Below are 12,747 nucleotides of genomic sequence, written 5' to 3'. Positions count from 1 at the left end.
AAAAATCCACAGTACCAGATGTATTTACATGTGAATTCTACAAAACATTTAAAGAACAACTAATTCCAATGCTATATAAACTATTTGAAAAAAGAGGAATTGAAGGAGTCCTACCAAATTCCTTTTATGACACAGATATGGTATTGATACCTAAACCAGGTAGGCTGAAAAGAGAGGAAGAAAATTATAGACCAATCTCCCTAATGAATATTGATGCTAAAATCTTAAATAAAATATTAGCATAAAGACTACAGAAAACCATCCCTATGGTAATACACTATGACCAAGTGGGATTTATACCAGCAATGCAGGGCTGGTTCAATATTAGGAAAACTATTAGCATAATCGACCATATCAATAACCAAATTAACAAAAATCATATGATCATCTAAATAGAGCACAAAAAGCATTTGATAAAATCCAATATCCATTCCTACTAAAAAAACTTGAGGGTATAGGAATAAATGAACTATTCCTTAAAGTAATGAGCATATATGTAAAACCGTCAGTAAACATCATATGTAATGGTGATAAACTGGAACCTTAGTCTGTAAGATCAGGAGTGAAACAAGGTTGCCCATTATCACCGTTACTATTCAATATTGTACTACAAATGCTAGCCTCGGCAATAAGAGCCGAGAAAGAGATTCAAGGAATTAGAGTAGCTAATAAGGAAATCAAATTATCACTCTTTGCAGATGACATGATGGTATACTTAGAGAACCCCAAAGACTCTGCTAAAAAGCTATTAGGAATAATTCAGAACTTTAGCAAAGTTGCAGGATACAAAATAAATCCACATAAATCCTCAGCATTTTTATACATTACCAACACAATCCAACAGCAAGAGATACAAAGAGAAATTCCATTCAAAATAACTGTCTATAGTATAAAATATTTGGGAATATATCTACCAAAGGAAAGTCAAGAATTATATGCAAAATTACAAAACAGTTGCCATAAAAATGAAGTCAGATTTAAATAATTGGAAAGACATTAAGTGCTCTTGGATAGGCCAAGCCAATATAATTAAGATGACAATACTCCCTAAACATCTATTTATTTAGTGCTATACCAATCAGACTCCCAAGAAGCTATTTTAATGACCTAGAAAAAATAACAGCAAAATTCATATGGAAGAACAAAAGGTCGAGAATTTCAAGGGAAGTAATGAAAAAAAAAATCAAATGAAGGTGGCCTACTGTACCTGATTTAGAACTATATTATAAAGCAGCAGTCACCAAAACCATTTGGTATTGGCTAAGAAATAGACTAGTTGCTCAGTGGAATAGGTTAGGTTCACAAGACAAGATAGTGAATAAAAATAGCAATCTAGTGTTTGACAAACCCAAAGATCCCAACTTTTAGCATAAGAATTCATTATTTGACAAAAACTGCTGGGAAAACTGGAAATTAGTATGGCAGAAACTAGGCATGGACCCACACTTAACACCACATACTAAGATAAGATCAAAATGGGTCCATGATTTAGGCATAAAGAACGAGATCATAAATAAATTAGAGGAACATAAGATAGTTTACCTCTCAGACTTGTGGAGGAGGAAGGAATTTGTGACCAAAGGAGAACTAGAGATCATTATTGATCACAAAATAGAAAATTTTGATTACATCAAATTAAGAAGCTTTTGTACAAACAAAACTAATGCAAACAAGATTAGAAGGGAAGTAACAAATTGGGAAAACATTTTTACAGTTAAAGGTTCTGATAAAGGCCTAATCTCCAAAATATACAGAGAATTAACTCTAATTTATTAGAAATCAAGCCATTCTCCAATTGATAAATGGTCAAAGGATATGAACAGACAATTTTCAGATGATGAAATTGAAATTATTTCCACTCATATGAAAGAGTGTTCCAAATCACTATTGATCAGAGAAATGCAAATTAAGACAACTCTGGGATACCACTACATACCTGTCAGATTGGTTAAGATGACAGGAACAAATAATGATGAATGTTGGAGGGGCTGTGGGAAAACTGGAACACTGATGCATTGTTGGTGGAGTTGTGAAAGAATCCAAACATTCTGGAGAGCAATCTGGAATTATGGCCCAAAAGTTATCAAACTGTGCATACCCTTTGACCCAGCAGTGCTACTCCTGGGCTTATATCCCAAGGAAATACTAAAGAAGGGAAAGGGACCTGCATGTGCCAAAATGTTTGTGGCAGCCCTTTTTGTAGTGGCTAGAAACTGGAAAATGAATGGATGTCCATCAATTGGAGAATGGTTGGGTAAATTATGGTATATGAATGTTATGGAATATTATTGTTCTGTAAGAAATGACCAACAGGATGAATACAGAGAGGCTTGGAGAGACTTACATCAACGGATGCTGAGTGAAATGAGCAGAACTAGGAGATCATTATACACTTCAACAACAATACTATATGAGGATGTATTCTAACGGAAGTGGATATCTTCAACATAGAGAAGAGCTAATCCAATTCCAATTGATCAATGATGGACAGAATCATCTACACCCAGAGAAGGAACACTGGGAAATGAGTGTAAACTGTTAGTATTTTTTTGTTTTTCTCCCCAGGTTATTTTTACCTTCTGAATCCAATTCTTCCTTTGCAACAACAACAACAACAACAAAATTCGGTTCTGCACATATATATTGTACCTAGGATATACTATAAGATATTTAATATGTATGGGAATGCCTGCCATCTAGGGGAGGGGGTAGAGAGAAGGAGGGGAAAAATTCGGAACAGAAGGTAGTACAAGGGATAATGTTGTAAAAAAAATTACCTATGCATATATACTGTCAAAAAATGTTACAATTATAAAATATTTAAAAAACTAATAATTTTAGCTATACTCAAGAAACTTTCCTGATAAATATGAGTATAACAAAGATGCCTCCTTCCCCCATTATTATTTGAGATAGTTTAGAAAAGCAAGAAATAACAATTATAAAAGGGGAATGGAGAGAAGAGCATTAATACAGGTAAAGAAGAGATAAAACTACATCTATTTTCAGAAAGGAGAAAGTAATAGAAAAAGTACTTCTAACATGCACCAGATTTAACAATAACCTGAAAGTAGAATTTGTATTTGTCCATGTGGTTGAATTTTCTTCTACATAGCTATACTCAAGAAACTTTCCTGATAAATATGAGTATAACAAAGATGCCTCCTTCCCCCATTATTATTTGAGATAGTTTAGAAAGGCAAGAAATAACAATTATAAAAGGGGAATGGAGAGAAGAGCATTAATACAGGTAAAGAAGAGATAAAACTACATCTATTTTCAGAAAGGAGAAAGTAATAGAAAAAGTACTTCTAACATGCACCAGATTTAACAATAACCTGAAAGTAGAATTTGTATTTGTCCATGTGGTTGAATTTTCTTCTACATATGTAGACTAGTTCATTTCAAGGATGAAATCTGTGAGGTTAAAATGTTATCTTTCAATTGTTACATTTACATCCCACCCCAATTACATTTTAAGTATCATTTTGTCCAGATAAGTTTGTTAGGTATTTTATTACAAATGTTATTGGCCTAATAATTGATATAGTATTTTGTCATTCTCAATGTATCTTTACAATCATCTTCTGAAATAAGTAGTAAAAATATCTCTTGAGTTCAGCTAAAAAAGGCAGCAAGGTGGTATAGTGTGCTGGGTCTAAAGTCAGGAAGACTCATTTCCTCTGTTCAAATCTTTTGCATCTAATAACTTTCTAGCTGTGTGACCCCAGGCAAGTCATTTAAACCTGTTTCCTCTGTTTCTTCATCTGTAAAATGAATCAAAAAACTAAATATTCTAGTATTTCTACTCCCCTGGCAAACCATTCTAGTATCTTTGTCAAGAATACTCTAATTGGTCTCATGAAAAATTGGACACACTTGAAATGACTAAATAACAACAGCTAAGAAAGCTCAGAATCAAAGGAGTATGAGTGGAAGTCCTCAGCTATAAAATGGGGGAGAGGGATGCTTGAGGAGAGATAAAAAATTATTTGGAATAGCTGCTGTAGGAAGTGGGAATAGTGAACCAATTAGTAAAACAGGAGAGTTTTGCTTCTACAGTGAGGACAAGATTGAAATTGTGTAGCAAATTTGGAGTGAATATAACATAGCAAGTGTAAAACAAGACACACTTGATAGTATCTGGTTAACTAAGTCATATAAGTCTTAAACAAGTTAGTATAGAATTGCAAAAGACTAATTTAGCATCTAATTAGGACAAATAAATATTCTCACTAAGAATTCCCCGGACAAGCCCGATTAGCCTCCATGTACCTCAAACAACTCTCAAGAACTCACTAAAGTCAAAGATGGGTTGCTGTCATAGGAGGGAGTTCTCAGATCAGGATAGATCTATGGATCAAATAAGCATTTATTAAGCATCTACTACTATGTATTAGGCACTGTGCTGTTTTACAAATACTCACGACCCTACTATTGTCCCCCTTTACAGTTGGTGGAATTGAGGCAAACAGAGGTTAGATAATAGGGTTATATTAATGATTAATAAGTGCCCAAGATTAGATTTGAATTCAGGTCTCCATGGTCAGCATTATATCTCTGCATCACTGTGCCACATAATAGCCTCCAGGATCATAATAAGATCATGAGTCTGAAAGGGACCTCACAGAAGCCATCTAATCCAAGTCCTAATTTTATAGGAATATAGGCATGCAGTAACACAAATAATAAACTTCCCCAAAGCTGTGTCTTTGCACTCTCCTAATGCTAATTAAATCATAACTCTTTCTCATATTCACATGTCCAATTTCCAAATGCTCTATGTTCTTAACCAAGTATCATTTGGAGGTGGGAGAGAGATCCAGACCTGAGATTTTATTCATTTAGGGAAGATTTTATTGAAAAAATTCCCTTATACTAATGGTGATCAGCACCTGACCCAAAATGTGTCATGAGGCACTGAGAGTTAAATGCTTTGCTTGTATGAACTAGTCTTAGAGTCAACACTTGAAAAACCATGTATATCAGGCCTGACCTCAAAGTTTCATTATCCGATGGAGCTTCTCTTATATAGATATAGATATAGACATAGATATATAATTGGCAACAAAAATTCACAAATAACCACCAAACTAACTCTACAACAGCCTGTTGTTCTTATCAGCTCCCTGACCTTCAAGTGCCAGTTTAGGGCCAGCCTCATTCATAAAACCTTCCTTGACTACTCCAGTCTATATTTCTACAACTCCTAGCACACAAAGTTAGTATTTAACTTTTTTTTGTTTTGATCCCTTGTGTTTGTCTATGTGTTACTTACTCTCCCTCTAACATGCTAATAATAAGCTTACATGCATATAAGAGCAAAAATAATCTACATCTATATGGCTCATGCATATTTATAAAGCATTCTTCTAATAACTCTGTGAGGTACACAGTACAAGGATCCTTACAGACAGAAACACAATATTATCCCATCTTATAGAAGAGCAAACAAAGCTCAGAAATTGTGACTTGACTGGGGCCATAAAGCCAGTCAAGTCCAGAACTGGGATTTAAACATAATGTTCTTTCCTCTTTACTCCATTGTCTCGTATATAACAGACTTCTTGAATATAAGGATCATGCTATATTTCTTTCTTTTTTTTTTAATCACTGATACACTTTAAGAATTTCTAAGGCTAGTGCTATAGAAGCTGATTATTTACTACAAGACATAACACCAGAAATTTGAAAAGCTGCTTCTAAGTAATATATAATGTCTTCAGATAGAATTATCTTGGCTAGTAACAATATTAAAATTAATACAAATAGCTAGCATTGAAAAGTACTTCATAAATATTATCTCTTTATTCTCAAAACAATTCTGGGAGATAAGCAATATTATTATCCATATTTTATAGATAAAATTGGGCAGCTAGGTGACATAATGGATAGATTTCCAGGCCAGGATTCAAGAAGACTCATCTTCCTGAATTGAAGGAAATTAGGAAGAGTTGAAATACAGCTTCAGATACTTACTAGCTATGTGATCCTGGGCAAGCCATTAAACCCTACATGATCCCTCACCTATAAAATGAACTAGAGAAGGAAATGACAAACCATTCTAATATCTTTGCCAAGAAAATCCCAAATGGGGTAATGAAAAATCAATTACAACTGAAAATAGCTAAATAAGGACCACAACTGGTCATTAACAAGTGGGACTAAGGAAGATGTTAAGTGATGAGGCTAAATTTGAATTCAACTAAACCAAAAGAGTAGATTTTTCACAAATATAGATAACTAAAAAAGAGTATAATAACCTTGATCCAGCCAATTTTGTTTGTTTTAATTCAAATAACAAGGTGGATTTGTGATCTTATTAATGTGGATATTTCCTCCACAATGCAGATCACAATCCATTCATGCCTGAATAACTTGTAGAATCTGGTCCACGCCTTCCCTGAAATTTAGCCAAATGGTTCCACATAATAAGTTTGAAGTTTTTGTGCAGTCTCTTAAGAAAACAATGATATAGACATTGTTAGTGATATAGACTGCTGATATAAACAACAAAGAAAGCCTATCCCTTGGTTATCTTTTGTTCTTAATAAGTGGCCAGTACAGTCTTTTTTGATCATATTTTCTTTTTTAATGGCATTCTGCACTCTAGTTCTTCATACTTTTTTTATTTGATATTTATTGCAATATATTCACACTTACCATTTGCCTCCTTATTATCTTAGGAGTGATTATTATATTTTAAAAATAACTTGTCAACTTTAACAGGACAAGATGTCAATGAATGGTTAGGTGATAAATGCTTCTGATTCAAGAAGTTTAGAAATATTAAGGGAAAATTTACAAGAAGATAAGTGAGCACAGATTGTGCTATTTTTAAAAAATTCCAGACAGAAATGTGAGATAGCCAGGGAGAGATGGGAAGGACAAATACTGGAAAAAGTCATTGGTACAAGAAGAGTACCTAATCCTCATGCCTTTAATTTGTGAGAAAATGCATTCTTTGGTTATGAGTTTACATGATACTATTTAAATGATGAAAATGAGAGCCCATAAGATTTCATTGAGAGGTTTCATTGACAGTCTGGTTCTCACATCAATAAATTAAGTACCTTCAATGTTGCTGTTGAAAATGGTAGCCTTACATCTGGCCTGCTGTATCAATGAGCCAGAATAGGGGACAGAAGAAAGAGGGTTCATAGCTTCTGGGAACAAAAGACATAGAAGGAGGTGATTTGTAGAAACAGATGAAAGAATATCCACTGTTTGTTTTAATATATTGTTAATTAACTTGCATTCTATTTTAATTAAATGTTCCTTTGCCTTACTGTGATGTCATGTTTATTTTAGCTTGTTAGGAAGATGGGGGTAGAGAGCAGTGATTCTTTTTCTAGACACATTCTAAGGGCAATGAGATGGTATAATAGAATACTGCTAGGCCTGGAATCAGGAAGACTCATCTTCCTGTGCTCAAATCTGACTTCAAACACTCACAAGCTGGCTGACACTGGGAAAATAACTTAACCCTGTTTGCCTCAGTTTCCTCCTCTGTAAAATGACCCAGAGGAAGAAATGACAAACCAATCCAGTATCTTTGCCAAGAAAACTCCAAACTGAGAATTCTTTCACCTTAACTCTTACTGATATACCATTTTTTGACTGATACATCATTTTTGTCTCTCAAAGCAAGGACTATCAACCAATGAGATTCTGTATTTTGTGTAACCCCTCTGAAGTGTGGAAGTTATAAATTTGGTAGTAAATCTTATAAAAATAGGCCTTGGAAGAAGGAGGCATCTCAGATTGTGAGAAAAGTCTTGGGCCCACTTTATTAGAGGGAATCATAGATTTTTAAATAAAGTATCATTGGCTCAGAGCTCTATCTTGGTGGTTTTTCTTATAAATCACATACATATACACAAACACACAGATTACCTACATATATATGTATATATATGCAAATATATATACATATGCATATATATATGTACATTTAACAGAAGACTAGTCACTGAGCCCAGTCCTGTGATTATAACAGAGTGCCATTTATACAATCCCCCATACAAAAGAGGCAGGGGAATTTATTTCTAAGGGAGCCTTAACATTGCATAATGGAAATCCTTGGAGAGACTTGGGAGCATGTGCAGAAATTCTATAATTGATTCTGCTGTGCTTAATGTATGATGAAGACAAACTTCTTTATTGGATGAGGCTTTATAGCCAGAATGGTAGATATATTCACAAGATATTAATTTTCCTAGTTGCTTCTTTCAGTTTGATTTCTCCTTTGCTGACTTCTTCCTGCCTGTTAGTATTCCAGTGAGAGAAGAAAAACAATGCTTTAAGAGTCTTGGAATCCTTGGCATACAAAGCCAACATATAGCCTATGAACAAGGGCCTCAATTTGGTATGATATATGCCCAAAATGTGTGTGTTTTTATATGTACTAAAAAAAAGGCTGCTTGAAGGCACAGAACAAAAGAATGAAGAAAATATTTTAAAGAGAGAATATCTTTTGATAGAACAATATTCTAATTTTAGCAATACTTTTAAGAGTTAACAAGAATGCTACACTTGACTATTCTGAAAAATGAAAATTAAAATATGGAATAATACAGTTCAGGAACGTGTGGCAGTTCAATCATCAATCTTACATATTCTTTGTATCATAAAAGTAACAATTCCTAAAGATTAACAATTTGTCCAAGTGTTTCACACATCTTAAAGCATCTTAACACTTCTAGTTTCAAAGCCAAGTTAATTCCTTTAATATCTTTCTTCTTAACAGTTGAATTTAATGGACACTTCCTAAACCTAACACATTCAAGTAGAACAGTTTCTTAGATCACGTATAATTAATAAAAACAATAAATCCTAGGTAAATTCCTGTTACTTCTATTCTTGTGGCTATTCTGTCTACTGATGAATATCACAACTTATCCCCATGCTCTCTTCTCCTGTGTCACTACTGCTCAGATACTTTTCTAATTTCCCAACTCCCCAACTTCAAAGGAATTATAATAAAAAAACTTGAGGGCAGAGAATTTGTTTTTGATTTGTACCTTAGACACAGCACAATCTCTGCTACATAGTAAGTGTTAAATAAGTACTTGTTGACAGACTAACTGATTGGGGAAATCCAACCAACCTTCAGGAAGCCTCCAATAGTTCGCTAAAAAATATTGCGTTTTGTTTTCCTATAGTTCTCATGTCATCCAGTATACCTATTCACATGTATAATGCTTAATTTATATGTTACATTCTATTAATGTACAATACATTGCAAATCAAGATTGCAGTTTGTTTAGGTTGTTCTAAGGAATATTTCCTTTAGAAGCAAGAAGCAAAATTGTTCATTTGGATTTTTTTTCCTATTTGCCTCTATCTATTCTCCAGTGGGTTTGCTAACAAGCAGTAAAGTTGAATTGAGCTTTAGAGAGAAAGCAAAAGGTCTGAATAATATTCAAACTGGATGATCAAATGTTAAATAATTGAGACTGAAATATATGTCAAATGTGTAATAATAAATGCTGGTTTCTTATTCTTACCTTATTATTATTCCTTCAGAGGAACAGACGCTATTTAGAAATGAAAATTATCTAGTATGTGATTCCCAAAGCTATATATGTTTACATTTTCATTCATAGTTGAATTTCTGTGGCAACAGTCAGCAATACAATCTGTCTTAGCAAGTCAGGCATAATTTATCAAAATGGTAGAGTGTATTTGAGTTGAGGTATATGTCTACATATCGGGGGAGAAAAACAACTTGTCCAGAAATAAATCTCTGAAAGAGTAATAATATGGAAGGTGAGCAGAGCATATTTCTTCCATGAAATAAGGATATGTACAGTTCCTAATTTTTTTTACAATTCTTCCTGTCTAAAAACCACTAATAATCTTGCTCTAAAACTGTACTTTAGTTGCTAATCAGGCAATTATAGAAGCATGCCATCTAAGTAAATATTTTCATCATATCTTCTATATTGATTTAGGAGATATGATTGTCACATGTATTTCTTTAAAGCCTTTAAAACACAATAAAAGAACAATATTTTCTGCAATAATTTTTATATATTAATATCTAAAATTCTTTGCCACAATTAGAGAATTAATCTATTCCATGGGTTTAAGTACAGTAAGTTCAAACAAATACCAACCAGAAAAAAAAATAAAATTCGTTACCATTTGTAAACTCCATTCAGGCTGTTGACTAGTTCCATCATGTCCTATTCTGATCTTGTATATTTTGCCAATGTTCTTTATTTGAACCTGAAAGAAATTAAAGGTGGGGAAAAATTCATACCTATATAAATTCATACCTAGTTGCTGCATGCTTTTTCCAGTTAAAAACATTTTGTAGTTTTCAGCAGTTAAAGGACTCTCTAAGCTGGTATCAGCATTTAAGGATTAACCCCTCCATAAGAGGCTATCACTGGAGCTTCACAGATAGAGAATGCAAGGCAGAAATAATATGTGATTCAACTAAAATATGACAGAAATAGTCAGATGAAAGAATAAGATTTAGGAGAATTGTACTGAGTTCTCTGCATGCCACAATTCTCTTTAGGAATCATCCTTTTTGGAAGACTGAGATGTGGTAAGAAAAATATAGGCTCTTGAGAGAATGGGAGGGAAGGCAGTCTAGAGAGGAGATTTCATCAAAGAAAAACTCAGGAAAGTGTTTCCTAAAAGAAGGGTAGGATCTAAAATAAATCTTTGCTATAATTCATCCCATAGGCTATAGAGGAATAAAAGGAAGTGAGTCTAGATTCCACTGGAATGGAAGCTCTCTGATGACATGATTTTTTTGTTCTTTTTTGCCCTCCACCAAGCAAAGTGCCATAGACATATTCAATAAATCTTTGCTGATTTGAAGTAAGCTTTGGCTCAATTACCTAAGGCTCTCTTCCTTTTGAATTTCCCAGAATTGCAGGCCAGGGGATATGTGTGCAAAACTCAAAGAGCAACAAGATAGTTATAAAATACATTCACTTTGATTTCTGCTCTTGCTCAGTGGAAGTAATGCATCCATCTAAGCCTTCAAAGATATTCTTGATCCTCTAGGTTTTGGTGCTTTATGAGTAGATACTCATAAAGTATTAATATCTTCAGATTACTTCTTTAAAATACAAGATACAATAGGATTGTTCTCTCCTTTCTAATAAAGTAAAAGGATAGAGGGCCATCCCAAGTTATATCAAAAGTCAGCAGAGAAATTCATGTTAGAAAGCAAGTGTAGTTTTTATTTTCTAGATACATTGGCTCCTAGTCAATTAGCCAAATTTATTGTATGATCACTATGCACAAGACATTCTGCTTAGTATTGTACATTTAAGGAAAGGCAAATGTGACATAACTGCCCCCAAAAACCTGATGGTGTTATGATAAACAACTCCTTTACAACTCCAAACAGCTATTGTTGAGATTCAGAGACTCTCTTCTCTGAGATTTAGCCTAAAATTATTTGCCCAAAAGGTAGCATAAGACCAGCTAAGTGGCATGGCAGATATAGTACTGAGACTGGAATCAGCAAGACTCATCTATGTTGTGTTCAAAACTGACTTCAATCATGTACTAGTTCTGTGATCCTGGGCAAGTCACTTAACCCTATTTGCCTCAGTTTTTATCTACAAAAATGAGTTAGAGAAGGAAAAAAAAATAGAAAACTCCAGTATCTTTGATGAGAAAACCCCAAATGAGGTCATTAAGAGTGAATGGAGACAAGACTGAAAGGACTGAGCAACAGAAAATGAACTATGGACAATGCAGTTCTAAAGGTACACCTCCTTCTCACTAGTTACTGCCAGATATTGTGAATCAAAAATTAATTTGCCTCTTGCAGATTCTTGTGAGTCTAAATTATTCTAGATCCAATTTTAGAATGCTCTGGGAAGATCTTTTAGAACCAGAGAATCTTTATTTTTGCTCTCCCTATTGCACTTATCATGGTATGGAGAAGGGTTTGTTGTATTACAGTTGTTTCAGTGAGTATCATTTTTCCTTAAAAGATTATAAGCTCTATGAGGGCAGAAACTAAGTCTCATCTAAACTCTTTATCTGTTCCAGTACTTATCACAGTATTCTAAACATATAACTCATTGAGTTCAGGGTGCAGAATTATGAGATTGTTATTCTAGAACTAAAATTTTATCTATTTTGATAATACTCAATTTTATCTATTTTGAACTAGAAGCGAACTTGGGAGATGAATGATTTGTCCAAGATCATACAGTAGAAAATAACAAAGCTCACATTGGAACAAGAGTCCTGGGACTCTAAGATAAGAACATTTTGAATGCTATCTGTTACGATGTGTCAGATACAATATAAATGTATGCTAGATTGAATCGAAAAAAAAAAAAAAAAACAATTTTAAGGGGAAATTTATTTTTTATCAGTATACCAAAATACCCCAAACAACAAAGGACTGACAGCAAACTAAAATGAATATAGCCAACCACTTGAGATCAGAGACTATCTTTTGCCTTTCTTTTTATCCCCAAGACTTTTTTTTTTGACACTTAGTAGGCACTTAATAAATATTTGTTGACTGACTGACCAACTAAACAGCAAAGGACTAGCAGAAGTTGCAGCAACAGTCAAATGGTGATCCAAGCTAGTGATGCTCACCATCAAGCCAAGATATGAGGGAAATTGTAATGAACCTTGAACTCCTTCCAATACATCACAATCCTATGGAGAAAGATATAGCTAAATAATTTCTGGTTGACAATCATTTCATATGAAAGTATAAAATTCAGTAGAAAGATTCTCTAAAGAAAT

The 12,747-nt window shown here is 33.7% G+C and overlaps 1 protein-coding gene across 3 annotated transcripts in view; it reads right to left on the bottom strand.

Annotated features, from left to right (window-relative positions):
• LOC141549101 (lipoxygenase homology domain-containing protein 1-like) overlaps positions 1-12,747 on the bottom strand; it is a 598,160-nt gene that overhangs the window by 380,238 nt on the left and 205,175 nt on the right. For all 3 annotated transcript variants that reach the window (XM_074278423.1, XM_074278432.1, XM_074278441.1), the window contains exon 20: positions 10,147-10,233. In XM_074278423.1, the coding sequence (XP_074134524.1) occupies positions 10,147-10,233 (87 nt within the window). The remainder of the gene's footprint in view (positions 1-10,146; positions 10,234-12,747) is intronic.

Source organism: Sminthopsis crassicaudata, chromosome 1, assembly GCF_048593235.1.
Source record: "Sminthopsis crassicaudata isolate SCR6 chromosome 1, ASM4859323v1, whole genome shotgun sequence".
Classification (NCBI taxonomy): Eukaryota; Metazoa; Chordata; class Mammalia; order Dasyuromorphia; family Dasyuridae; genus Sminthopsis; species Sminthopsis crassicaudata.
Note: the sequence above shows the minus strand (reverse complement) of the source record. Positions and strands in the feature narration are given on the sequence as shown.